The sequence below is a fragment of the Periplaneta americana genome, chromosome 14 (genome assembly GCF_040183065.1).
Source record: "Periplaneta americana isolate PAMFEO1 chromosome 14, P.americana_PAMFEO1_priV1, whole genome shotgun sequence".
In the NCBI taxonomy this organism is placed as follows: domain Eukaryota; kingdom Metazoa; phylum Arthropoda; class Insecta; order Blattodea; family Blattidae; genus Periplaneta; species Periplaneta americana.
In genome coordinates this window covers 160105305-160133136 of record NC_091130.1, presented here as the reverse complement: position 1 = coordinate 160133136, position 27832 = coordinate 160105305, and the positions used below count along the sequence as shown (strand labels likewise).

General features: G+C 35.1%; 2 protein-coding genes across 3 annotated transcripts; one reads left to right on the top strand and one right to left on the bottom strand.

Annotated features, from left to right (window-relative positions):
- Positions 1-998: 998 nt before the first annotated feature.
- Tasp1 (Taspase 1) lies at positions 999-12680 on the bottom strand. Its single transcript, XM_069846528.1, has 9 exons — positions 12486-12680; positions 12061-12128; positions 9977-10251; positions 8340-8419; positions 6236-6303; positions 5275-5388; positions 2740-2929; positions 1943-2094; positions 999-1534 (listed from the first exon to the last, which is right to left on the bottom strand). The coding sequence occupies exons 1-9, from the start codon at positions 12511-12513 to the stop codon at positions 1454-1456; spliced, it is 1056 nt and encodes a 351-aa protein (XP_069702629.1). The 5' UTR covers positions 12514-12680; the 3' UTR covers positions 999-1453.
- A 144-nt stretch (positions 12681-12824) lies between these two features.
- LOC138713951 (sphingomyelin phosphodiesterase 3-like) lies at positions 12825-27564 on the top strand. 2 transcript variants are annotated; one of them, XM_069846525.1, is made up of 5 exons: positions 12825-14013; positions 17465-17577; positions 21798-22014; positions 24490-24698; positions 24780-27564. In XM_069846525.1, the coding sequence occupies exons 1-5, from the start codon at positions 13338-13340 to the stop codon at positions 24984-24986; spliced, it is 1422 nt and encodes a 473-aa protein (XP_069702626.1). In that variant the 5' UTR covers positions 12825-13337; the 3' UTR covers positions 24987-27564. The 2 variants fall into 2 exon arrangements, with proteins under 2 accessions (XP_069702626.1, XP_069702627.1); XM_069846526.1 differs by having other exon boundaries at positions 12846-12958.
- Positions 27565-27832: the final 268 nt, after the last annotated feature.

The window sequence follows — 27832 nt, the reverse complement described above, 5'->3', positions numbered from 1 at the left end:
TGTCTCACTTCATACAATTCAAAATATTAAGCTCAACAGTCACCATTACACGAACTTCCCTATGAGGGACCCAAACCTTGTGCACAGCACTCTAGTAGATGTCACAACTCAGCTGTGTGGTGCCATCTGTCTTCATGGTTCCGATGGAGTCCCTCACAATACTATGTGGCACCATTTTCTGGGTAAGTACTATTGAAATTATAATTAAACTTTAAATGGGGGGAATTGGGAGAAGAGCCTTGGCCTTGTACAACTCCGCCATTACTGGGATTCGAACCCAGTGCTACAAAGGCAGGTGAACATTTAGAGCATTGTATTGGGTTGATGCAACTACGTTTGGAATGGAGGTGATGCAGTCATTAATGAAATGACCTAGTAAAGTTTCATCGAGTTTTCTAGGATGGCCATTTGCTTTATTGCACACAGAACCAGTTTCTTCAAATTACCGTATTGGATCCATTACATATCGGTGACTTACGTTTTCCTCAGGATGCCTCTCGTTGAAAGCTCTAGCAGTTCTACGAGCACAACGGTTTCCAGCTCCATAAATAAATATGATTTCTGTTCTCTCTTGATGGGTATACACCATTTTACAATAATTTAATACCCGAACACAATTATTACAAGATATGTTCAATGGTATTTGTAGCTTCAGCTCTAATCAACAGTAACAACAATCGAGGTTGCCAGGCAACGATAGAAAACAAAAGATGTTAAATAAATGAATGAGGTGTATAAACAATTGAATGCTCTTTCATATTTAAATATAAAATATAGGGGTGCCATCTGAAATTTCTAAATGGGAATTGCTGGGGGACGGGGGATGAAATCCAAAATGAAATTAAACCTGGTTTCAGACTTCCCCCTCAATATCTAAATTGACGTGTTTTTTTGTTTAAATTGAATTCAATTTAAATAATTAGTTATTTGACTGGAAGTTTTGAAATGAAAGCTTGTATGAATGTGGACAAGGGTAAGATCAATTTATTTGCAATATGTATTTTAATATAGTCTTTAATGTAAACTTTTATGTCTGCTTCTCATAAGAATTACAATCCACAAGTCACTAATTCCATTTTTCAGCATTTCAGCAAAGCAGCTATTACGTCCAGAACAAATTATTGTAAGTATTCATTTTCTTATTAAGGTGAAGAAATATACAACAAATAATATACATCAACTGAAATTATATCCACCTGTCATTGATAATATTCTTTTTTTCAATTGATGATCACTTTTAAAACGTAGCAAATTTCTCTCTTTGTTTAACAACTTCAGTAGAAGTGTGTAAAGACAAACTAAAATTTCTTCGTAACTCAAAAAATTTGAACACCAAATGAATGAACTCTTTCTTTTGTTTTTGTTTTGTGATGTGAACTGATACAGATATTGCACCATCAGTAACTAACTTATGCACAGAATTATTTTCCTTGTTCGTAGTTCAGTGTCATTCTTACGGGATCTTGAAGGTTGCGCCCTCCACTACTAACGTGCTTCCAGGAACTCCTCCAGTTGGCAGTCGCGACAGACGTGTCTGCAAATGATGGTAAACAAACAGTTAAATGTCGTTTCTTATGAAAGGCTTTGCCTTATTACTTCCCAACATAAGTTACTAATATTGTTTTATTATTTTTCAAGGATCTACACAATTGTAAAGAGTGTATTTTAGTAATTATTAGAAAATTCTTATTAGATCAGTTGCTAAACAATTCTGTTCAACTTCTAATATAAGCTGCTGTATGGTATCTTCTCTCGAAAGTTCTGATATCATAGTGGAACACTCATTTAAAAAAATCCGTGACATGACAACCCATAGAGGGCCCAAGGCTGACCAACTGACTGCTGGCCCCACGTTTACTGAATGATCATACAATCAGTGTGGGGATAACGTATGACCTAACCAGACAGTGAATAAGTAATTTCAGTTATTAACACAAATTACCAGGGGTCTCTTGTCCATTCCACCCATGTAACTGACGCACATAGTTTTAGAGGAGTGTGTCCACAGAAATTCCCCCACTCCTTCACTAGGGTTGCACTTCAGAAGAATTAATCCTCCAAGCCTTTCCTCCACTCCATCTAGGAATGGAGACTCTGAAAAGTAAGAAGAAGAAGAAGAAGCCTTGAAAATTTAAATTTTTTTAATAGGGATCTCAAATCTCTAGAACTCCATTATAATAATGGCAGTGACAGAATAATCATGCACAAGTGTATTACAAACTCCTTTTGGAGTTACTTGCTTACACTATTGCACATGTGTCCAAGGTATGAGTTGAGCTTTGGTTAGCTTTTAGTTTCAGCATTTGAGCCCAAACCAATTCAAATACGTGTCACCATGTGCTGGAAGGATTTTAATAAGTTAGGACAAATTAATAATTTTATTAGCTGTGAGTTATAAATCTTAAAATTTTACCCTCATATGTATAAGGAAAGATTGGAGAATGCTGGGTATGCAGCGAAAGACCTGCCCTTGAACGAAAAAAATACTGTGTGTTTGTGCATATATATATATATATATATATATATTTTTTTTTTAGTGTTTATGGCAACATATCGGCACTTATGTGCGATCACAATAGATGGTAGTAATTACAGATTTTGACACAATCTCGGTTCTCACTAGTGCATAACAAATAATTCAATGAAATTTGAAATTAATATATTTTCCCAGATCTGGGAAGCACGACATGACATTTGAAAAACTGTATATTTATTAGTATCTTTCACAATTTATCTCACCAATGAATTTTGTTTTCATGGTGCTATGAAGTCCTATCACAGCACAGTCGCTCCTCTGAACTTCAAGAGCGGCTTCTCGTGCAAGCATAGTCCGGATAAGGTGCTCCCCACACCCAGACGTGCATGTTGCAATAGCAGGCGCCGTCGCTGATGCATTGACTGCCCAACACCCACAACCGTAAGTAGCTGCCTAAAGAATATGGAAAGCACAGAGGAAATATGCTGATGTTGGAAAAAAACAATTTCAAGTTATTGACAAAAATACAATCCATGACCAAAAAAAAAAGAATGTTGTTGTTGTTTTCTAATGCCAGGCGTTTGACAATAAAGTCATTTGACCTCTTGCACTCCAATATTTTTCAAAGATATTATCATGGTCAGCCACTGAAGCACAGATTTTGAGGTGTTCCGAATCCATTTCTTGGTTTGAGTTGCACAATGGGCAGTTAGGGGACTGATATATTCCAATTCTATGCAGGTGTTTGGCCAAACAATCATGGCCTGTTGCCAGTCTAAATGCAGCTACAGACGATTTGCGTGGTAAATCGGGAATTAACTGTGGATTATGATGCAGAGAGTTCCATTTTTTCCCTTGGGATTGTGTTATCAAATTTTGTTTGTTGAAGTCTAAGTATGTAGATTTAATAAATCTTTTCACAGAGTAAAACATAGATTTAGTAACAGGTCTGTAAGTAGCAGTGCTGCCCTTCTTTGCTAAAGCATCCGCATTCTCGTTTCCCAGGATTCCACAATGGGATGGTATCCATTGGAATACAATTCTTTTATTGAGTGATATTAATTGAGAGAGCATTTTAGTTATTTCTGCTCTTTGAGATGAAGGTGTGTGTTTAGAGACGATTGATAGAATAGCTGCTTTGGAGTCTGACAATATAATTGCATTCTTAAATTTATGGATGTGGCATAGAAGATTCCTGAGACTTTCACTGATTGCAATGATTTCTCCATCAAAACTTGTTCCATACCCAAGAGATCTATAAAGTGAGAAGAGACAGCACGTAACACCTGCACCGGCACCTTGTTCTCTGGAGATCAAGGATCCGTCGGTGCATAAATGAAGCCAGTTTTGTGAAGGGTACCTAATATTAATTGTCTCTAAAGACAGTTGTTTCAGTATTTCGGTGTTTACTTGTGATTTCACTATTTCTTCTGTTAAATTTAGATTATATTCTATATTCAAAAGAGTTAAAGGGTTTGGTTTAATTTGTAAGTTTTATTTTAAATTCGGGATATTGATTTTCTGTTTTAATTCTTGAACCATGGATATGAAACTTTTTTGAGTTTTCAATCTACAGAGAGGACTGTATGAATGCCAATTGTTTCCTGATAATCTGATAAGTTTTTCATATTGAATCAATGCTTTTTCGTCTATTGTCATTTTGATGCTGTTAATATTAGTGAGGAATCTCATAGAATCTATTGGAGTTGTTTTGATTCCACCAGTAATGAGTCTGAGAGCTTGGTTTTGAACATATTCTATGTCGTTTATGAAAGGTGAAGTAATTAAAATTTCTCCGCAGTATGTCAGCACTGGCTGTATAAACATTTTGTATGTAGGGTTCAAAGTATTCCTAGAGCATCCCCATTTCTTTCCTGCTAGTCTTTTTAGAAGGGACAATCTTTTACGAGCTTTTTCAGAAATGTATTTCAGATGGTTGCTCCATGTTAACTTGGCTGCAAAAGGGTATCTGTCGGATACAGGGGGGAGAGCCATTGATGGCTTTAAGGAACCAACCTGGACAAATACCCAATGTCCCACCCCTACCTTCCCGTGGTGCAGCTGTTAGTAAGCATAATTTTACAAGCTGAACTAAAGGGAGAGGCTACTCGTCAATTAGCACTGGTCAGCTTGATGAGTTAATGACTGAATTTGGTATAATTTTCCTCTATTCAATACCTAATTCCCTCTTTACCCTTATCTCTCCAGTTCTCTGAACTCTTACTTTCTTCGACCCCGACGGCATTAGAGCATTCGAGGCCTAGGGGTTCATTTCCCTTTCCTTCCTCCTCTTTCTACTTTTCTGTTCCTAGTGCTGACCTGCTATGGCACTAAAATCGTCCTCCAGTGGCTTAAGGAGGGAAAGCTGGTGATCAACAAGATCTCCCAGCTAGGTCCAATGGACCCATCGACCAATAGCGGGTGTGGTCCTCCAGACATTCTGGGGGTTGTGTGTGAATGAAGTAGTCACCGAAACGTTAAAATATGGTGTTCACTTAAATTGGCTACAAATTGCCATTTTCACTCCATTATATTAATTACAGAACCGATAGCGCTAAAACATATAACTTTCTGAAGAATATTTCCAATACACAGGAAAATACTAGCCAACCTATTATTCATAATAACAAAACACTAACAGATAGTAGAGATATAGCAAATGCATTTAATAAACACTACACAAACTCTCACAGATTACATCCCAATATCAAAAAAACTGATAAATTTATCAAAAGAGAATTACATAAAAATAATAAAATATATATACACACACGCACGTACACACAGAGTTGACCTACTTGCCCTACTCTGCCAGGATGTTTGAGTGCCACTCCTCCACTGGAGCAAGCTGCAGCAACGTTTCCATATGCATCCACACAGACTGCCCCAACCGTGTCCAGGGGCGTTACAATCTGTAAACACGTGATTACAGTCATCATTATCCTTTAGTTTTAAATGTCTGAGGTAGCCTTAAAATCAACTTCTGCATCATCACGATAATGTGAAAGTGTAAAAAGCACTAATTAATTACAATCAGCGAAAGTTTGAACAGAAGGGAAAATATGAAAAGATAGAAGAAATTCTTGATATATTATATGCCAAAGAACAGCTGTTTATGATAGTGTTAAAAACGGAATTTTATTTTGCGAGTAGAGATATTTGTGAAATGAGGGCCGCAGACTGATTGTAGCAAACCAAAATAAAATTTTTAATGTGCATATCAGATAAGTTACTATTTTTAGACAGCAGTACATCTTCTCCATTGCTGTATTCCCCTTATTGTAATAATGAAACTTTATTACCTTAAAAGCAGACACTGGTATAGGTCAGACTGAAAGATCCCTGGTTCAAACCCAGGTCCCCCCCCCCTTATTTTTTAAATTACATTCTTAATCGTTTCATATACTTATCAATAATAATAATAATAATAATAATAATAATAATAATAATAATAGTTTTTGAAGCAATTCATTTAAATTGTGTACATTTCAATCATCCAAAAACAGTAATTTTGAAAACTAGGTCTGACATTCTTTAACCCGCTTTAATAATTGGTCGTGATTGCTACTATGTGACATCTGGTGGGAAACAATTGAAAGTCAGTATTAAAAGTAGTACCTCTTGCACATTTAGTGTATAATAGGCAATTTTTAATATGTTTGCCTTGTGTTAAAAAATCTACTTTAAAAATATTTTAGACCGAAAGGAAATTTTACCTTATTAAATAAATTACCATAGTTATGAGAACAAGTGACAAACCTTATCCATATGTACCTGGTACCTCTCTACTTTCCGCTTATAGTGTCGGTAAAGTTTTGATGATTTCTCTGTAAAACAAAACACAGCTATAAAATCTGAAACTGTTATTCCATATTCTGTTAATTAAAAGTCCTACAATAATGTCACCTTACTTCAAATGAAAATGTTGGCTACTTTAAACAGATATTTATTTAGGACCTTCAATATTGGGATTTTTTTATCATCACTATCGTAATGTGCAACATGGACTAGATTTTTCTCCCTGTTTTGTTATAAGCAGCTTGTACTACTGAAATTAATACGTCCATCTTTAGTTAGGTCTTCCCTGTAGTCTTTTCCGTTTTTCCTTTTATAGTAACTTTCTCTTTGGGATCCTATTTTCTGTATTTTTCTTAACATTGTGTCTTGGAACTAGTTTGTCTTCTTCTTTCTCTAATGGCCAACATTGGAGGATAATTTCATCTGTTGCCCTGTTGGAACAGACTAGTAGGGAGCTTGAATACTATAATTTATAACGATGTAATTAATTTTGTTGACACAGATGGGAAAACAATTTAAAAAATGGCATGAGTGTAATAATATATCTCTACTAGAAAAATAAGCCCTAGACTTGCAGCAGAATTATTGCCTTTAAATTTCCTGATGGCAAAGACGCTCACGTTCATTGTGAAGAAAACCATTCAGTTGAGGTGGAATGCTGAATGATACTTTGGAAAATAATACAGTAGAGCCCTGATTATCTGTCACCCTATTAACCGATCGGTGGATTATCCGACTGTCTTTCTGTCGCTCTTTTCTTTCTTTCTTTCTTTCTTTCTTTCTTTCCTGCGGAAATAAACATGTAAGAAACTTAGTACTATAGGCCTACCTTATATTAGTACCAATTTCCTCTAGAGTGTTTTATTACAAGCCTTTACCTTTACATAGTTCTACTACAGGCAATAAGAACAGTTACTTGTAGGTGTTTTTCCCAACTTGTAAAATAGTCATTCATTCATTCATTCATTTATTTTATTCCATAGATCTTACATGAGCAATGAAGCTTTAAGATGTGGAACATGTCAACATTTTACAATATTACAATTACAATTTTTACAAAGTTTTATAGTTTTACAATTTAGTAATTTTCTAAAATTTTTACAATGTTGTACATTTTTTTTTTTTTTTTTTTTTTTTTTTTTTTTTTTTTGGCGAGATGTAGTGAGATGAAATGAGGTCCGAGGATTCACTACCTGCTTTCAAAGAAATGGTCCCAAGAATTTCCGCACAATAGCTGGATAGCAAACCTACACAGGTTCAATTCTTGTTCTACTGCTCGAATGCCCGTACTTTATAACTTCTATGCAAAATATCTTCCACGGGTGTCAAAAGTGTTTTGCTAAGTATCGAAATAAAAATGCAAATAATTGAGAAACCGTAGCATCAGAATACGTGATTGGCGCTACAACTGTGTGCGATTTAATAAAAATAATGATAAAGTGTATGACGTATTAAGTAGATCTACAACAGGAGCCTCTACTGTTCCTATCCTTCCGCAAACAACCATCATAAGGAATTTCCTTGGCCCTTATAAATCCGTCGTTGACAACCAGAATTAAAATAGTGACCTTCTAGCATGCTAAACACAGCACTATGGAGGAATTTATTAGATTGTAGTATGGACTTACGAAAATATTTTATGGTACGGATTATCCAATTTTTTCGATTGACCGTCCAATCCACCCCTTTCATTACCACTGATAATAGAGGTTCTACTGTAGTATTTTTCATGATCTGTACTTGCGTCATAAATTATATATAAATTTAAATGCCCGTTGTTTAATAATTAATAATGAAATTCTCTCACATTCTGGTTAACTGTAAAAACAGTTAAAGCTATACAACAAAATTAAAAGAGGGAGATACATGCAAATTCTGTTTCACTAGCAAAATATTACATGGCAAACATTTTCTGGAATGCCTGGAGCTGAACAAGAATGTACATAGCAAAATTGGCTGGCTAGGGAAAAATCGAAGTAATCATAATCTCTCGCAACAGAACGACGAGAAATATTTAAGTTTTTTAATGTACTCTAATACAGATTACATTAATTTCTGAAATAACCTGATATTAATTTGTTGGAATGGACAATATCCAGCCCAGCTTGCTGAGCCCATTGATGTGCCCCGTCTCCAACCAACAGGCTGAAATAAAACAAACATTAGACAGGTTAGAACACTGTGTTTCAGTGCATCCAAACATGGTTAATTACAAGTATTTGCCTACAAAAGCCAAATTCATTCCGTTTCTATATGACATATTAAATCTAACCTCGATGTTACTGTAATAAGAAGCATGATAGAGTAAAATGTCGTTATAAGGAATTTGAAGGGAATCCAAAAGTAGTTCGTGAAACTGACATTAGTATTGAGAAACATTACCTTTAAAGAATGTAGTAACCGGTATGAAGGAGTAGTTTACATTTCCGTGTTGTATTGAATGTTAATTCATACCGATCACAGAAGTAAAATTTGAACCTCATTTCCATGTGAATATATACTGTATGTAGGTAACAACACACACATTTTAAAGGAAGTGATATTTTAACACAAGTAGCTTCTTTAAAGCAATTTCGCAGAGGTAAAACTCTTGGAATAATCTCCAGATAAGTGACATTTTTAAACAAGTTGAATGCTGTTGTGTTGAACAGTCATTGGGTGCTTCATCACATTAGAAGCGAGACAAAAAGCATTCAATCAATACTGCATTATCCTTTCCTTAGATTAGCAGCATCTTTTCTCTTTTGACCAAATTCCTACTGTACCCACCATTGATTTTGATGTGAGGTTCAAATGGATTTTTAAGTGTAATGAACATTCTCTGTTGAAGTTCCATTTTATAGATTTAGCCATAAATACGAGGACTTCAGGCAAATGTTACTCAAAATTAAACTCCGTTAGTTACCATACACATTTATCACCCTATCAACGGGGGTAATGAATCCAACGGTCTAGCTAGCAGAGACTAAGAAAGTGTTAGCAACTTAAACCAACCAACAAATAATGTACTGAATGATAACATTCGAATTAGCTGGAGTAGATGCAATCCACCATTCCCAATAAATACAAATAATATAACACACCTGCTATTCAGAATATTGACAATAAAAATGTAATACAATAATACCGTAAATTCACCCCCACCTCCATCTTTCATTGAACTATTCCCTCGGCTGTATTTGAACATTCACTGCAGTGCATTATCCTGCTAATGAAGGAGTCCTATAATCCTCTCTTCCCACTTTATTGTGACTCTGAATAGGAATTTTCCCAATTTCCTTCGATTGCTGCCATTTAGAGGACACCTTTTACCTCACATCATTTATAACTTTTTCCCATTGTTCAAATCAAAACAGACTGTTATCATTCAGTAAGCTGAATACATGAACTCAAAGTAAAGTAACAAGAGACCCTAGTTAGTTACACCTGTATGGCTCCAGAACGCCTGTGGTAGATTGTGAAGGTAAGGAAGGTTTGCACAGTACAGACAACTAAACATAATGCCGTATCTTTTGTATATTTATATTAATTAACCCAATGTTCTACTGTTTAATATTGTATATTTACTGACGTATGTAGACTATTGTTCATCTCATTCACTATTCTATGCGAAAAATAACATCATTACAAGCCAATATTTTTTGACTGATACAAGTATAATAATGATATGAGGGTGGATAAAGCTCTAATCTTCATACTTACCATGGTGGGATTCTACCCAAAGCAAGCGTATTGCAACTTTGTTTTTTACAGATGTGCTGGGCCAGTTTGACAGGGTTCTTCACACCTGGTACAGCTCCCACAGCCCCAAAATGCAATGTGTTACCATCCATTACACTAGCATCACATTCTACATGACCATCCCAAGTCAGGTTGGAACCGAAGCCAGCATTTGTTAGAGAAGAATCTTCCAGTATTGCTGTAGCTTCTGTGACGGCCTCCAGTGCCGTGGCACCTGATGCTAACAGTGAATAACCCTGCAAAAAGATTTAATGAACTGAAGCAACAATAATGATTAATTAAGAACTAAAATGATTTAAATTTGAACTGTTTATGTACATGTATAGGCTATAATTATATACTGTAAATTTATATTTATGTTCTTGTTTTATTATTTAAAATTATTACATTTTGTGAGGTATAATTCGTCATATATACACCATATAAACTGCCAAAAAATTCTGGTGGTAGATCATAACTAACTGAAGAAAAAAGTCAAACATTGTTTTTCTGTAACTGTCATGGTTTTCCCACAAAAAAAAAAGTGTTTTGTGCGTGTAGAAAAAAGAATAGACAGTCATTATTTACACTACTTTGCCTGGTATGTAGCCATCGTTTGTTACTCTGGGTCCGGTTAGTCTTCATGTGTGTTGTAAGAAATTTTTCTTTCTTGGTTACTGTCTTTTTTTATGACACTTTGAATATGAGATTGTTCCGAATAGAATTTAGATTTTATTTATTCTGCGTACTATGACAGCTACAGGTTTCCGTTGTATCACGTAATGCGTGGAACCCATACGACTTGATTTCCTATTGCACCCAAGTGAAGCAGTGAACTATTTGACATATTTAATAGCCTATACAGATACAAACGTTATAAATATGACGAGTGATGCAAGCTACAGGTTGTCTTTCATTGTCGATGTCCAAAGAAAGGAATTTGGAAAGAAATAAAAAATTGAAATATATTTTTTCATGGATTGTGCCATCAGGCAGAAGATTAACAATTTTTATGTTGGAAAGTAAAGGTTACTGCAACAAAAGCAGAATTGTACCATATGGTAATGCAGAATTCGTGCATATATGTACTTCGGTACATCTTAGTAAGTGTTGAGAGAGTAACAATGCTGCAGTGCAGTCGGTGTGGCTGACAGTGAAGCTCAGAGCTCTTCGGATGTCAGCAATGATGACTGAAACACCTCCTGTATGAAACCACCAGCAATGCCTGCGAGAATAATGATGAGACGTCTGTTAAGGTAAAGGCCTCCTTTCAGCGTGCAAGACTTACACCGGTAGTATGTCGTCACCACTTGCAGATTTCCGTGGGTTACTCAATGGCATTACATCTGCACAATCCACAATGACTAAGTTCTTCTCTTTATCGCTTCTTCCACACAAAGCTTCTATTTAGGTCATCTTGTGTCTTTCCTGATCCTTTTGATACCTTATTTAATAAATTTGTTAGAGCATCTGCTTGGTTCCATTCGACATACAGCAAATAAGATATATTTAATATCCATGAGATTGCCTACCGTTTTAATGTCTTTACTGTTACATTGTTACATCAATTTTGCTAGAAGACTTCCCTGGTTAGTTATAAAATAGGCCTATAGAACAAACATGGAACATGCACGCACTTTTAAAAGATCTAAACAAATACTGAAGCTATTAAAAAAAAAAAGTATTGGCCTAGGTCTGACTCCAGATATCCGCAATAAGGTTAGAATGGGTCTGCTTCTGTGAATTGGATAAATGGCGTGAAGTCTGCAGCAGCAACAACCTCAAAATTTATTCCTTATAATCTGAAAGAACGATGTAGCAGGCGGTTCCCGTCCCCCACTCCCTACGGTGTGCGCAGTCGACACCTAGTAAAGAGCTCAGAAGCACCAGTCTTTCAGATTTTCGCATTTATTCTCTTACCGGTACCGAAAAATTTACCTAATGTCATTTTCTGTAATTTATTTACCGGTACACATTATGTGCATTTTGAAGAACGTATGACGACTTATGTAGGCTACATTGCTGTGACACTCTGGATCTGCCCCAAAATTTAAATTAACACTTACTTGTTTACATGCTTTATGACACAGCTTTTTGTATTCTCGCCATAATGTTTCAGAATGCTGGCCAGCACCTAAGTACATACAGAAACCATAAATTATAACTACCGTTAGACTAAATTCTATACAAGGCCAAAAGTATATTATTTATTCTCTAACGTTTCTTAACTACATTATTTGGATTTCGCTACTACTTCATTCGTGTTTAGTGGACTTGTAATGAAAATGTTGGTCTACAAATATATATAAATTAACTATCGTTACATGTGTCCAAATATTAAGATGTACTGACAATCGTGCATTCCATATAGCAAATATGATGGACTTATGTCTATGGAAGCTAAGGAATTAGGGGACATAGGCCTAGTTCTGAAATGAATGAAACAAATGTGAGGTTATGTTAGCACATTCAACTATATTTTTTTGCTCACCAAGATGAATGCCAATGAATCCTGGCATTTCGTGCGTTGAAATGCATAATGTTATATATTAAATAAGTTCATATTAGTTATCATATTTACAACATAACACCAAACACACTGACATTCCCCATGTACCACCGATCACAAAATTTGTTTAATTATTCAGATTCCCCTCCCTCTTTCCTGCTCTTCACTTTCTTTTCTTTTTCAGTGGGACCAACAAAACAGTACAAAGGATGAAGTCACTGATGCAAATAAATTGATTAGGTATTTAGTTTATATTGCAAATTGCTTCACTGTTTTATTATTAAGTGTCTTATAATTTCTTGAATAAAGAATCAAATAGTGTGGTACATATACTTTAATAATGATAAATAATATAGTGTGATTTCAATTGTTATTGTGGTATGTCTTAAAGAAGACGCATAAATACGTTGGAAAACGTGGGTGATTTGTAATGCATCGGTCGGAGCTGTTTGTGCGTATGTGATCAGTATTCTTTAATTTTTAAGTGAAACATTCCGAAAATCGCTGTTGTACTCTATTTTGATTCATTTATATTAATATCAGCATTTCACTGCCTGTAATTTCTCGGCAACAATATAAAATTGAACATCACAGTGCCAATGAAATATTAATATTGACTAGCCTACATAACTTTGTTTTTATAAAGTCAAGTCACAAATTTCTACAAATATATATTTTCTATATCGTTTCATAACCTGCTGTGTTCTTAATTTACTTGAATACATGCAATAGGTACAAGCTGTGTACTGGTGACATCACGAAAGATAAAGAAGTGATATTTTTGTTGTATGAGTGCCTGATATAGACAAAACTTTCTACACAGGCTACTGAAAAATGTATGTTTCAAATAGATATTGCAGTGACATAGCAAAATGGTGTGATCAATTATCTTTCCTGCTCATGAACCCATGGCTTACAGCATTTAGTCATTTTGTTTCATGCTACATTTCAACTATTTATGAGAAACATCATCCTCAGCATAAACTTGTCGATTATTTCTTGTTTGGACCTTTGTACTTAATAGTAGTGCTACTGTTATTGCCGTTTGGAGTATTGGGAATAATAATTTGGATACTGTTATGTACATGTATTGATCAAGAGAAATATACTTACTTGTACTTCAATGAAAATCCGCTAGAAAATTTTGGGAATCGTGAAAATGAGTCAGGAATATATACGTTGGCATCTATAAACGTGTTGTTGGCACCAGAAGTTGTAGCTAGACTCAATAACAACAAGTGCTCATATGTACGAACTTCTCAAATAGCTGAAAGAATTCTCAAACACACGGGAAAGCCTCTTTGTAATTTGCTAAATGGTGATTGCCTCGAGATAAAGAGCAAGTACGATAGCGTTCTGTCGGAATTTCCATGTCTAGATTTTCTGTGTTTGCAAGAAGTGTGGGAACGTGCTTATGCATTGACATTAATTGAACATCTGAAGAAAGAATTTCCATATTTCATATACGATGTTGGAGACTACTCTTTCAGCAAGAACTTGTGCATGTTAGGTAAGTGTGCAACTAAAATTTCCGTAAATTTGGAACTTTCTAGTGGATAAAATCAAACACTAGTCGAGTATGAATTTTGCTGTTGTAAGTGAGGTTAGTTGGGGACGCTCGGGTTTTCGTCCTGATCCGGCCCAGCTATCAATGTGTTGGTTACCATGGGGAACACGCGCGCGTCTCCGGCACAATCCTACTGTTACGTTATGCTTAAAAATTACAGTATTTACCAAGCTCATATTCGTTGCTCAAAATGTCCTCCATTTAATTACTGCAACACACATTTGACATCTTTTTATGAAATTTGCAGTCACTCTCGCAAGTTCTTCGATCTTTCACCAATCTCGTTTAATTTCTCTTCCGACATTGCTGGTCCGATGTGCATGACATCCGTTGTTCAAATTGTTGCATAACTCAAAACTGCATATTTTGATTTAGTTCCTTTTAGCTCCGACCGATTCAATTGTGAAATCATAGTTAGTTTTCTCCAAATTGATTGTCATAAGGTTTCTTGAACACCATTCATAGACTTTTCTGAGAGTCACTTCGGTTCTTTCTTTGAGTATAGACAATTTTTTTCAGTTTTCTGATATCCAAATAACTAAATCGTTGGCAAATAGTGCAATTTTGACTTCTGATGTTTGTACTGCGGTTGGGAGATCATTAATATATATGTTGAAGAGAGTCGTACTCAGTACAGCTCCTTGTGGGAGGCCTTTATGTGTTTGTTGATATTTTGAGATACAGGTATTATATTTTGTGGCACAGAATCTCTGAGAGAGAAATTGAGTTATCCATTTCAACATGTTATCCTTTACTCCTATTAATTGTAGTTTCTCAATCAATTTGTTTCTCCATATTGTGTCGTAGGCTGACTTGAAGTCAATAAACACAGCTAGTGTGTCTTCCCTCTTATTGAAAGCATCCTTGATGTCTTGGCGTAGTAGTATTACATTTTCACTTGTGCTTTGGTTTTGTCTGAATCCAGACTGACTATGAGATAGAGGCTATAATGTTTAGAAACCAGTTGAAGTTTATATAGTAAATTTACTTTGATTATTCCTATGTTCGGTCTCATCATAATTTTAATTTTATTTATTTTTACTCCTGAGTTATTTTATTTTGTCATAATGCCTTATAATTATTTGTTCTTCAGTTTCCAAATTTTGTATGTTTGTGTCTCCAATTAATAAATATTTTGATTTATTATTATTTACCATTATTCCCCACGTATTACATTCGTCTATTAATTTCCTGACCATATAGGTACTCCATATCTTCCTGATACTGAGCTATGATCAGCGCAATGAATAGGGTGACCAGATTCACATCAATAAAAAAGAGGACACAAAGCTTCAAAAAGGAGGACATTGTTCGAAAAAAGAGGACAAAAAATATGTATACTTAGATTTAGGTTTAAACCTACATTTAATACTTTAAATTACGTCAATATCTATTTATTACAAAATATTTACAGTAGGCCTACAGATTTAGGCTTATATCAAACTTAAAAGTATGTTAATATCTATTTTATTACAAAATAATTATGAAAAAACTTAATAATAATGATTTTACAGTTAGCTACAATTGAAAGTCATGGGAATTATAATTATTAAAGAGGACACAAAATACCTAAGATTCTCATTCGCACCTCAATCTCTTGATTTACTAGCTACGTACCTCTGAGCAACGACCATAACAAGAAAGAGTAAACAAGATATAGGCTATTCCGTCGATGCTGCTGCCACCTACTTGGCAGATTACTTATAAAAGATGTCAACTCAGTTATTTCAAAATATCAGGCATACAAGTTACAAAAAGGAGGACATTTCTTGATTTTTTAAAAATCCGCCCAGACAAAGGCCTAAAAAAGAGGACGTCTGGTCACTCTAGCAATGAAGAGTGTAAATAAATCTATCTGAAGCTTGTATATCTCTCTGTGAACATTTTCTTCTCCAAACTTGCAATGCTTCATGTATATAAATTTTAAATAAAGTTGGTGATATGCAACAACCTTGATGTAATCCTTTGGTGATTGGACATTTATTAGACAATTTTTGTTTTCCTATTTTAATTTTTGGTTTTCTGAATGCTTGTATGCATTTTTTATAGCTTGGATAATCCGTTCATTAATTACCACATTCCGAAGTAAAGTTTACAACTGGAACACTGTCGTATGCTTTTTACATGTTGTATTGATTTTTCTATTACCAGTAATTGATTTATACGAAACAATTATCTATTCTTGATCTTCCTGCTCTAAAACCTGATTGTTCTTCAATTTCCATTTGGTTATATTCTTCTTCCAGAGGCAGTCGGGTAGCTCAGAAGGTTGGGGTTCGATCCCGAGTGGGGATGGGATTTTCTCGTTGCCAAACTTCCAGAACAGCCCCAAGGTTCACTCAGTCTCCTATAAAATTGAATACCAGGTCTTTCCTGGGAGTAAAAGGTGGTCAGCATGGTGCCGACCACACCACCTCATTCTAATGCTGAGGTCAAGAAAGCATGGGGCTCTACCTCCAAGTGCCTTCATGGCATGTGACGGGGATACCTTTACCTTCTGCCATAAAGTTGGCTCAATGTACTGGTTACCATGATACCTCTATAATCTGAACATGTCTTTCTTTCCTGTCGGTGCCATTCTCTCCATTCAAACATTTTTCCAGTAGTCTTCTTAGTCTTTCATGTAATTTAATAGAACCAAACTTTATCAATTTCAGTAGGTATTTCTCCTGGATTGCTTGACCTTCCACTTTTAGTTTTTTTTTTTTTTTTTTTCCTCAGCACTATTCGTGGTCTAGATCATCCATCTGGCTTCTCTCTCTTGGGCCTTTTAACAACAGTGTATGTTTTTTTTTTTTTTGCTGTGATGGGAAAGTTGGCCCCATGCACAAACCCCCAACCTGAAGCACCAGTGACCAGGTACTTAATTTCGGGGAGCCTACCTCTAGAGCCTAGTTGTTTCCACCACAACTGACGAACCTGTAGAGTCCCTCCTACACTCATATCTGAGTGACATGCTGCAATCCGCCACTCTCTAGGAGTTACACTTTAATAAATAATGAAGCCCTTTTCTTCCCTTCTCTTGGCGCCCCCTTCCATTTCATCATCCATATGGATTTGTGTGTGTGCGTGCGCGAGTGTTTTTTTAGCTCTACCTGATTGTTTACTAATTACCATATAAGCTAGTATTATACCGCTGTTTGTTTAGAATACCCAAGTTCAGTAAGGTTTATACTTTATACAATTTAGATTTTACTTCTTAATAAATCCTATTCTGTCTTACCTAAATCTATGTTTTTGTATTTACACTATGTACAGATATATGCTTATTACTACTCTGTGTTCTGTTCTACTTTAATTGTTGTTTGTGTGTGCGTGCGTGCGTGCGTGCAATGTGGCTTGTCTTGTGTGACATCAGAAGCATGTACTTCACTTTATAATTTCTTTTTTTCAGGGAGTGGATTATTTTTTGCAAGCAAGAAACCTGTTCTTGACATTGATTTTAATATCTTCACATTTCGAACCAAGCATGCAAAATATACTTCGCAAGGAGTGCTTTGTATAAAGGTTAGTTTTGTTTAATAAAACATGCATGTCCATTCTGTACAGACTGTTCCCTTACCACGTGTCCCTGAGAATCACCTCGCCCTTGTGGCTAGGCCTACTTCTCGTCCTCAGTGTAGGTTGATAATGGTTATCATAACTTTACTTAGAGATACACGCAAACTGTTCAGACCTTCACTTTAGAATCTTCACACACTCCAGTTCCACAGTAGGAGCCTGATATAAAGTGGTTGTTGGGGAACTTGGTTCACCATTGCATTATAGCTTGACTGCATTATATTGAAAGTAACAGAACTTCCAAGTTCGTGTTCTTCTTTCATTTCCCGTCTAATTGTTCATTCTGGAATACGTGATAAACTGGCCTTTGATTCCTCCCCCTTCTTCACATGATCATTTATTTTGAGTTTATCACTCATTAAATACACTTCCTTTTCTAAGACATTACTCATACAGAGTCAGTACAATTGAGACTGCACATTTCTTCGTTTGTTTGCTAGTGATAAGAGATGTGAGCCTGAAAACAGAAGCTCAGTCAAAAGAGTTTTCTGAAAAAATAACCAAAATCGGCTGCTGCAGAGTCAGCTCTCTGCTGTACACTTAACTGGTTTTAAATTGTTCGGAATTATGTTACTTTACAAAACATTCAATCATATGGAATTATGGTACGTCAGTATGAGATTAGAAATGGTCAAAAACTCTTCTCAACTCGAGGTATGATGTAGAGTATTTCTTATTCTTCTTCTGCTTCTTGGAATTAGGCCATAAACCTGTTTCCACTTCAAGAAACTGAATCCTTCCTTCCTTGTTAATGTAATACAGGGTGTAGCTAAGAGATACCTAAGATGATGTTATTTATTTATGTAGGTATTCATTCCTTCATGTAATATAATGTATTTATTTATTTACTTATTTCTGAGAGGCAGAATTTTATAGGTCATACTAAAGAAACAAAATGATCTGAAAATGTAAAAACATTTGCCAAGACATATTCAGACATTTTAACAAGAGCCAGAGTATGTCACAGTTATATTTAGACTGATTTCACCATTCTGTCAGTCCTACTTTAATAATCATTAAAAAGATCTGGAACACATTCTTTTATACTGCATATCCATAAAAATACCAAACGAAGCAAATTGAAGTCCTTACATAAGACTGAATGGATACCTGTCAGAGTAACTGAAGCCTACAGTGGACTTCATGTTAGCATTCTGCTGGAGATTGATTGATGTTTGTGTAGTGTTTTTGGTCCTTCTCTTGATTTTTTTGTAGTGTTAGTGTGAATCTTTTTTTTTTTTTTTTAATATCCGTTACTCTTCTGTTAATACTTAATTTTATTACAAATGGCTTTTAAGAAACCCGAAGGTTCATTACCGCCCTTGCATAAGCCCGCCATCGGTTCCTATCCTGAGCAAGATTAATTCGGTCCCCATCATCATATCCCACCTCCTTCAAATCCATTTTAACATTATTAACATTCGTTAATTCTTATGGCCAGTTTTTCCAAGTAATGTTTAATTTGGCTTAACAAATGTTAAATTAACAGCTGGTTTATTTTAAACGTTTTGTTAAGATGTTTTCCATTTTTCCAACATAATTTTGTTTAAAATAACCAACACTTAACTTTAACTGTTGTTAATACTATTCTAACTACTCAACAGCAGTTGGTAATGATTTTGCATATATAAGACAACTTCTTATTGGCTGATATTATTATTTAAATTCTATACTGTAGAGTAAGTCATGAAACATGTGTAAAATCGTAACCTGTTACAGTAGCCATGATTCATACAGTACAGAGAGTTGATAAATGAAAGTTGCATTGACTACTATTGAATAATAATAATTATTATAAGTATGGTTATATTTTATAATGCTAAATATGAATTTCTGTTTAGAAAAATCTCAGCATTATGACCACCACAATAATTAGACGAATGTGTGTGTAGTCAACTGTACACAAAACCCCGAGGAGAATTCCGTATCATATAAAATTCTCTAATTCAGGTCCATGTATAAATTGTATGTAATTTCGTCCTAAACAAGCAATTGCTGCTGAAACATTTTATTATTTACTCACTGCGTATTTTGAAGTAAAATTGACATCGGCTATAGTTGAAGAGCCAGTAACATATAATCTAGAGTTAATAGTAGCTGATGAATTGGAACAAGTGGCCTATTTCTGTTTGTAGGATATTCAAATCTGACTTCAATTTCTTGCCACGTTGAGATCGCACATTTCCTCAATATTAAATGGATAATAGCTCAGCATCGAAATAAGTGTCAGTATGATAATCAGTTGACTTATAAAGATTATCTTCCCTATATTAATATTCCAAAATATCTTTTAAATTATATATTACCAGTCTTATGGCCGGTTTCACAAAGCTTCATTAAGGTTTTAATGATTCATTAATTTATTTACAGGTTCATTAAATCATTTTTATATCTCACCAAGCATCTTTAGCCTAACGAACCAGTAAAACTATCATTAAATTTAGTGATAGAAATTTCCATCTTTAAATTTTTAATTATTCATTAGTTGCAATATAAAATGCGGAAAGTTTCGACGCAGAATTGTTATATCTGGATCTGCTCGAAAATTAAGAGTCAAATGGAGATAATGTTAACCATTTAAAAACCTATCATTTTGAAAATTTGAATGACACAAAAATTCACAAAAGATACCACGTCACGAAGATTGTGGTACCAGTACTCAAAATTTTAGAAGAAACTGATCGTAGGTTAGAATAACATAAAAACGGCTGAGATAAAGCTGAAACTAGTCAACTAAGTAGCATACAACTGAGTTTTATTTTAAGACATGAAAGTGATTATTAGGCCTATAACTACATACCGGTACCTAAGAAATATTAGTAAATTAATACATAATGTGCATTCAAACATAACAAAACTTAATTGGTATATTAACTTTCATTTATTAGAATTATATTATAGCTAGCGATAAGATATGTTTGCACTGGCTTTAAAACAGAAGCGAAAGAGCTGGATTCTTGGAATTTATAATCGTTTTCTTTCCGATGGAAATTTAATTTTCCAGCAGGATAATCACCCCGTGCACACCGCCATAAACGTTCAAAGACGGTTCACGGAAAAGCATGAAAAAGAGGAGGATTGACAAATATCGAGACATCCCACCTCAAAATCCAGATCAGTTCTGGGATCAAGTTCTGGTTACCTGGAAAGATTTTGCTAAGGACCAGAACTATTTCCGCGATCTGGTGGACTCAATGCCCCGAAAATGCCAGGCAGTGATAGACGCCAGTGGCATGTGGATGAAGTATTAGATCCACATGTGTATTTATTTTATTTTTCTTTAATTTGTTTGTTTATCTTTGTTTTATTTCGGGAAGAAAATTGATCTCCCAAGAGTTTTTTAAATTCTCCAAGTGGAGCCAGAGTTGCGAAATAATTCGTTCCAGTACACAAAATTAAAAAAATGAAGAAAGGTAACATGTATAAAAATTAGTTACGTTAATAAAAAAAAAAAGTTATCGCCGAGAATTGAACATGGGCCCCTGGGATAGCAATCCAACTCGCTAGTGACTACTCCATCGAAGAGTCATGACGTGATTAGCGCGACGAGGCACATATAGCTGCTCGGCTTGAAGTCTAGGGAGACAGCGCACATATAAACGTACTCGTGTAAATATTTTAATGTTCAGTACTAGTTAATGTTTCATTTGGACTGATTTACTGAAGCTTGGTGAAACCGGCCCTTACTATAAACATTCCTCAAAGAGAAACATAACATGTTACTTTCACAACTTTTGTCTGAACAGCTGTGGTGTTATCCGCCATGTTTAACTGTTTGTTAAATGAGTTAACGGCCTGAAATCCTACATTTAAAATTAACAAACGGTTAAGAATCTGTTAAGCCAAACTGGTGTTGAACAAATGGAAAAACTGTATTTAACAAACTGTTGAAGGTTTAACAGTCGTTAAGTGGTCTAACAATACTTGGACAAACCGGCCATTATTGTTGTTATTTCTGTTTGGCTAGAAGGTCAGCCTGTTAATATTCACAAGCAGAGTCACTCACAATGTTAATGCTTTTAGTAATTTGTACATGTGTCTCATTTTAGTCTATAACATCTATTCAAAAATGACACATGTGCACAGTCAGTACTGCCTTATCACATATGAATGCTGTTCACAAACTGTACTAATGGTGCTTTCACTTCCTATTGTTATTATTACAGGTGTTTCTGAGTTATGACAATACTGGTGAACGACATGTTGGCTATATTGCTAATATACACACACAAGCTTTCCAAGGAAGAGATGCTGTTCTCTCGTCCCAATTGACTGATGTTAATGTATTTGTTTCTCTTTTCAAAGAGCAAACAGCACATCCCCTTGATGTAATTGATTTTGATATCATTTGTGGTGACTTCAATGCAGATAATATGTCTCCAGGTAAGATATATACAGCACCTTCTGCATTTTCAGTTTCGGTGTTGGGTTTGTGACAGTGATGGCAATGCTAGCAATCATCACCACCACCACCATCACCATTACCATTACCATTCTTACTAGTAGGGACATGAAAATATTGCAATCATGATAAAAATAAGAAGCATGCTCTTTCTGCTTTTTCAGTACTTTTCATCACAGTTGCATCAGTTTAAAACTAATTTCATTATTACGGATTAATACTATCTAGATATTATCGCAATGAATTGTATTTTCAGCAAAATACGAATGATTTCAAAGAATGTCAAAGTTTTTTTTTTTTTTTTAATTTGAGTAGCCTAAACTTTTTCGAATTAGTTTCGTTCTTCACGGGACATGGCTGGGAACTTCGTTGTTGTGTCTGACATACTGTGACCCATGCCTGTGCAGTACTGATCTCTGCTACAGAGGACGCGGGCCAGACAGTGTAATTCTGATGCTGAGATGGGCATGGACATCATTCTTGAACAGGGGTGAAGCTATTTGTAATATTTCGATTGTTGGTTTTAAAATTAAATCAGGTTTGTTTCTGCAGCAGTTCCAATTGTCAAGCCCATGCACACATTGAAAGATGACGAGTTCACCCTGGGACCTTTCTGGAAAAGCCCACCACACCCAGTTGCTTTACTGACTGAGCTATCTGGCGGATATTATTATTGTGTTATCCTACGCATATATATGTTGTTAACTTTTGAATATCTTGTTGTCATTATTGATTTTGTTCTGGCAGGTACTCAAAACGTTGTACAAAATGCCTCAGAGATGTGTTTTGATGGTATATTAAGGGAACAGCTAATGAGCTCATGTCGAAATACCCCCTCAAACTGCGTACATAGCAGATAGTCAAATATAGAAAAAATTAATTGCCCATACTGAGTGTAAGCTCTTACATTGTTTTATAAATATTACACCATCTATTGCAAGGAAGTTAATATAATATTACACCATCTATTGCAAGGAAGTTAATGTAATATTACACCATCTATTGCAAGGAAGTTAATGTAATATTACACCATATATTGCAAGAAAGTTGATGTAATATTACTCCATCTATTGCAAGGAAGTTAATGTAATATTACACCATATATTGCAAGAAAGTTGATGTAATATTACTCCATCTATTGTAAGGAAGTTAATATAATATTACACCATCTATTGCAAGGAAGTTGATGTAATATTACTCCATCTATTGTAAGGAAGTTAATATAATATTACACCATCTATTGCAAGGAAGTTGATGTAATATTACTCCATCTATTGTAAGGAAGTTAATATAATATTACACCATCTATTGCAAGGAAGTTAATGTAATATTACTCCATCTATTGCAAGGAAGTTAATGTAATATTACTCCATCTATTGTAAGGAAGTTAATGTAATATTACTCCATCTATTGCAAGGAAGTTAATGTAATATTACTCCATCTATTGCAAGGAAGTTAATGTAATATTACTCCATCTATTGCAAGGAAGTTAATGTAATATTACACCATCTATTGCAAAGAAGTTAATGTAATATTACTCCATCTATTGCAAGGAAGTTAATGTAATATTACTCCATCTATTGTAAGGAAGTTAATGTAATATTACTCCATCTATTGCAAGGAAGTTAATGTAATATTACACCATCTATTGCAAAGAAGTTAATGTATTATTACACCATCTATTGCAAGGAAGTTAATCTAATATTACACCATCTATTGCAAAGACGTTAATGTATTATTACACCATCTATTGCAAGGAAGTTAATGTAATATTACTCCATCTATTGCAAGGAAGTTAATGTAATATTACACCATCTGTTGCAAAGAAGTTAATGTATTATTACACCATCTATTGCAAGGAAGTTAATGTAATATTACACCATCTATTGCAAAGAAGTTAATGTATTATTACACCATCTATTGCAAGGAAGTTGATGTAATATTACTCCATCTATTGCAAGGAAGTTAATGTAATATTACACCATCTATTGCAAAGAAGTTAATGTATTATTACACCATCTATTGCAAGGAAGTTAATGTAATATTACACCATCTATTGCAAAGAAGTTAATGTATTATTACACCATCTATTGCAAGGAAGTTGATGTAATATTACTCCATCTATTGCAAGGAAGTTAATGTAATATTACACCATCTATTGCAAAGAAGTTAATGTATTATTACACCATCTATTGCAAGGAAGTTAATGTAATATTACTCCATCTATTGCAAGGAAGTTAATGTAATTTTGTCCCTTTTCAATTTCGTACATTTTAGAGATGAAAGTAAAGTGTCCTGGATTATTACTTTGTAAATATGGCAACCCTAGTTCCATTGTTAGTTATCGAAACTTAATTTTTCTGTCTAATGCTCCCAAATTTATGTAAAACAGTGGATTATGTCGAAAGAAATAAATTGTAAGTTTATTGGGCACATTTACATGCTGACGTGTGTAGGTGACGTGGAGGTGCAGCAGCACGCGTTGTTCCAAGAGTACCGGGACATTTGCGCCGTTGATGCGGGCCAGGATGCGGAGTGGGCGATCGGCACGGAACTGCGCCAGAGCATGCTCTACCAGCCTGACATCGTGGACCCAGAGAGTTTCAGAGAAATGCTGGTTGATGATTCCTTGCGAAGATTATATGTACTAGATGCAGATGTTCTGGTGAGTTACAGAATAGATACATCAGCTGCTGATGCAGTCTGTGTGTCCTACACTGTAAAGACTGTTCTGCTCTTTTAACAGGTGCACTCCACGCATCTCATGACATCTGTGGTGCATCCGGGGCCAGGAGGCTATGTTGAAGCCTTGCCTCACGGGGGCAGAAGAAGAGTAGATAGAATTCTTTATAAGGGCGCAACAAAAGAGATCATTGGCTACTGTTTCTTGTCAGCTCTGACGAACCTCACTGATCACCTGCCTGTGTGCATGACACTGAAGCCACAAGTGTGAAATCATGTATGCAGTCGGAAGTTAGAAAGTATGTTCCTTCAAGCTGTGCAAAGACGACGAACAATATTATCGTTTCCTAATGTTAAAGTTATTTACACAAGTACAGCATCTTCCTGTAGTGGTACCCACAACGCAAAGGATTGCACTTCGGAACATTACTTTCCGACTTAATCTCACATCATAATACAGCCAAAATATGTCATATTATTCTGAACTCAGATTTTATGCCAATATCCAAACAAAAAATATATTTTTCATGCTGTTGTACACAAAATAAGTTGTTAAAATTATTTTTGTATATTAATACATATTGTTACTGGCATTGTATACAAACATGTTTTCAATTTGAAGTTATCTGAGATTCGTACGTTTTACATTTTTAGTAAATGTAAAATAACATGTATTTTTTGAGGAATTGCATTAAGCCTATTTTTATTACACAGAAACTTTAAAATGAACACTAACATTGTTAAACAGAACTCGTCGCAGAATCTGATGAGATATCTTCTGCTGAACTTCAAGGAAATAGAGTTTAAATAACAAACATGACGTTCAGTATTGTTAGGAATATAATTAAAAAAAAAATAGCCATAAAATGGCCATTGTATATTAAAATATTTTGTGAGATCCTTCAGATTTAAATAAGAAGAACCTAATTTCATAAATAATTTTCTGAAAGTGAGGTTAGTATTAACACTGCGTCAGGACGTATTACCTTAAAGCTGTCCCTTTTTTTGTTTTAGTCATTGCACTGTCTGTATCTGTGGAAGGACTGCAGGCCACGTGATCACATGACTTTAGAAAATGGGGTCAGTGAACTACCTACATCCAGATCACATAAGGCAAGGCAGGGAGATAAAAAAATACAAAACCTATTATTTTCCTTCAAGTCAGGGGATAAGTTTGTTACACGTTCCTCTTTACACATTGCATTACTGGGCCACTCAATGGAGTCGAGATTTTCAGATCAGTACGACTGTCTTAGCTTTCTTTGTCCAAATTACAATTCAATGCTCTTCAGGATTATTGACGATTGGGGTGAATTCTTTGTTTGACAAAGCTCAGTTTGCCAACTGACTAAAACCTTCATTGAAAACACAACATCCCTGTTATGAAAGTTAGTAGGTACATAATTATTTTGGTTGACAATCGCAGGGATCATTGGTCAAAGAGGAGAGTGAATGTCGAATACAATTCTTGCAACTGGTATTTTTTTTTTTAATATGTTTTATGGAGTGCAGTAAATCATACAAAAATATATAATATAAACCTACAAAAATCTCATAAATGTAGGTTGAAGGATACCCTGCCAAACCTAACAGATCCACTCTATGTCTCACATTGGTCATCTTCCACTTCTTCCGCCATTTTGCCTTATCCTCGTAAACTTCATCTGCAGAGGCTTCCAGCAAGTAACAACGAGGCCAAGTTTGTGAAGTCTACTATGAAACTCTTAGGCTCTTCAAATGATAAAGGAGAGGAAGTCTGTTCCACAGATGCAATCCTCAGGTCCTATTAGAATCTGAGTAGTGTTTACATCTGGGCAGACAGTAAAAGAAGTTCACATCGCTATGTTGTCCTCAGAGTCTACCTGGTTGGCAAGTTGGTATAGCGCTGGCCTTCTATGCGGGTTCGATCCCAGGCCAGGTCGATGGCATTTAAGTGTGCTTAAATGCGACAGGCTCATGTCAGTAGATTTACTGGCATGTAAAATAACTCCTGCGGGACAAAATTCCAGCACATCCGGCGACGCTGATATAACCTCTGCAGTTGCGAGCATTGTTAAATAAAACATAACATTTTAACATGTTGTCCTCAGTAGTCTAGCATTACTATGGTAGAAATTGGACCTGAAGTTTGTAGGTTCAAACTGCACAATTTGACAACCATACCATTGAACAAAAGGGAGGCAGGAAAACTCAAAGGTACTGAACTAGAATGTACTCTGCAACAAATTTAGTTTGCACACAACCTGTGTGGTGATAGAGAATGAAAATGTCAAAATGAAAAGCATCATCAAATCATCAAACGAAGAGTCATCTATCAGAAACTGATGACATCAATTTCTGATAGTCGACTCTTCGTTTGATGATGCTTTTCATATCGACATTTTCATTCTCTATCACCACACAGATTGTGTGCAAACTAAATTTGTTGCAGAGTACATTCTAGTTCAGTACCTTATTAGTTTTCCTGCCTCCCTCTTGTTCAGTGGTATGGTTGTCAAATCGTGCATCTGACTGTTGCCATAATAAACCAGGTAGCTTAGTGAATTTATTACATTTTGTGGAAAACAAAATTGCATAATATACTGAAACTGGGACGATCTAACTTGCAAATTGTGAGTGTTAATAGTGGTTGACTTCGATTCTCTGTCTCACTGGCCTGTCACAATTTATTAAAATATCAAATAAGGAGTTTATATACTTATTCTCTGCTCAGCAATACTGTATTTATTAAAAGGTTATTGTTTCTCTTTACAGTGAATTAATATTCCTCTCTACAGAAAGTTAATATATATTTTTTATTGTTTGCATTTGATTTTGAAAGTTAACAGTTCTAGGATCAGAGATTTGTGTTCTCTCTCTCTCTCTCTCTTTTTTTTTTTTTTTTTTTTTTTTTTTTTTTTTTTTTTTTTTTCATATGGTAGTACGATATTGGATTAGATTAGGAGTGAAAGGTGGAAGCAGCCCATTTGTACTTTGGTCATTTGTATGATTCAGTATTATGCTACCTCCAAATTTTTACATGGGTGAGAAAATGGCAAACAAATTCTTCCTGGAGCACTATATCAGGAACATAGGTCTTTATGTGCTGCAAATCCACAACACAGAATAGAAAGCTTT

Coding starts and splice junctions, on each gene's coding strand:
- LOC138713951 (XM_069846525.1), top strand. CDS start 13,338: ATGTATGTTTCAAATAGATATTGCAGTGACATAGCAAAATGGTGTGAT. Junction 14,014..17,464: donor CAAGAACTTGTGCATGTTAG/GTAAGTGTGCAA, acceptor TCTTTTTTTCAG/GGAGTGGATTATTTTTTGCA. Junction 17,578..21,797: donor AAGGAGTGCTTTGTATAAAG/GTTAGTTTTGTT, acceptor TTATTATTACAG/GTGTTTCTGAGTTATGACAA.
- Tasp1 (XM_069846528.1), bottom strand. CDS start 12,513: ATGCCAGGATTCATTGGCATTCATCTTG. Junction 12,129..12,485: donor ATTCATTGGCATTCATCTTG/GTGAGCAAAAAA, acceptor GTATGTACTTAG/GTGCTGGCCAGCATTCTGAA. Junction 8,420..9,976: donor TTGGGTAGAATCCCACCATG/GTAAGTATGAAG, acceptor GTTTTATTTCAG/CCTGTTGGTTGGAGACGGGG.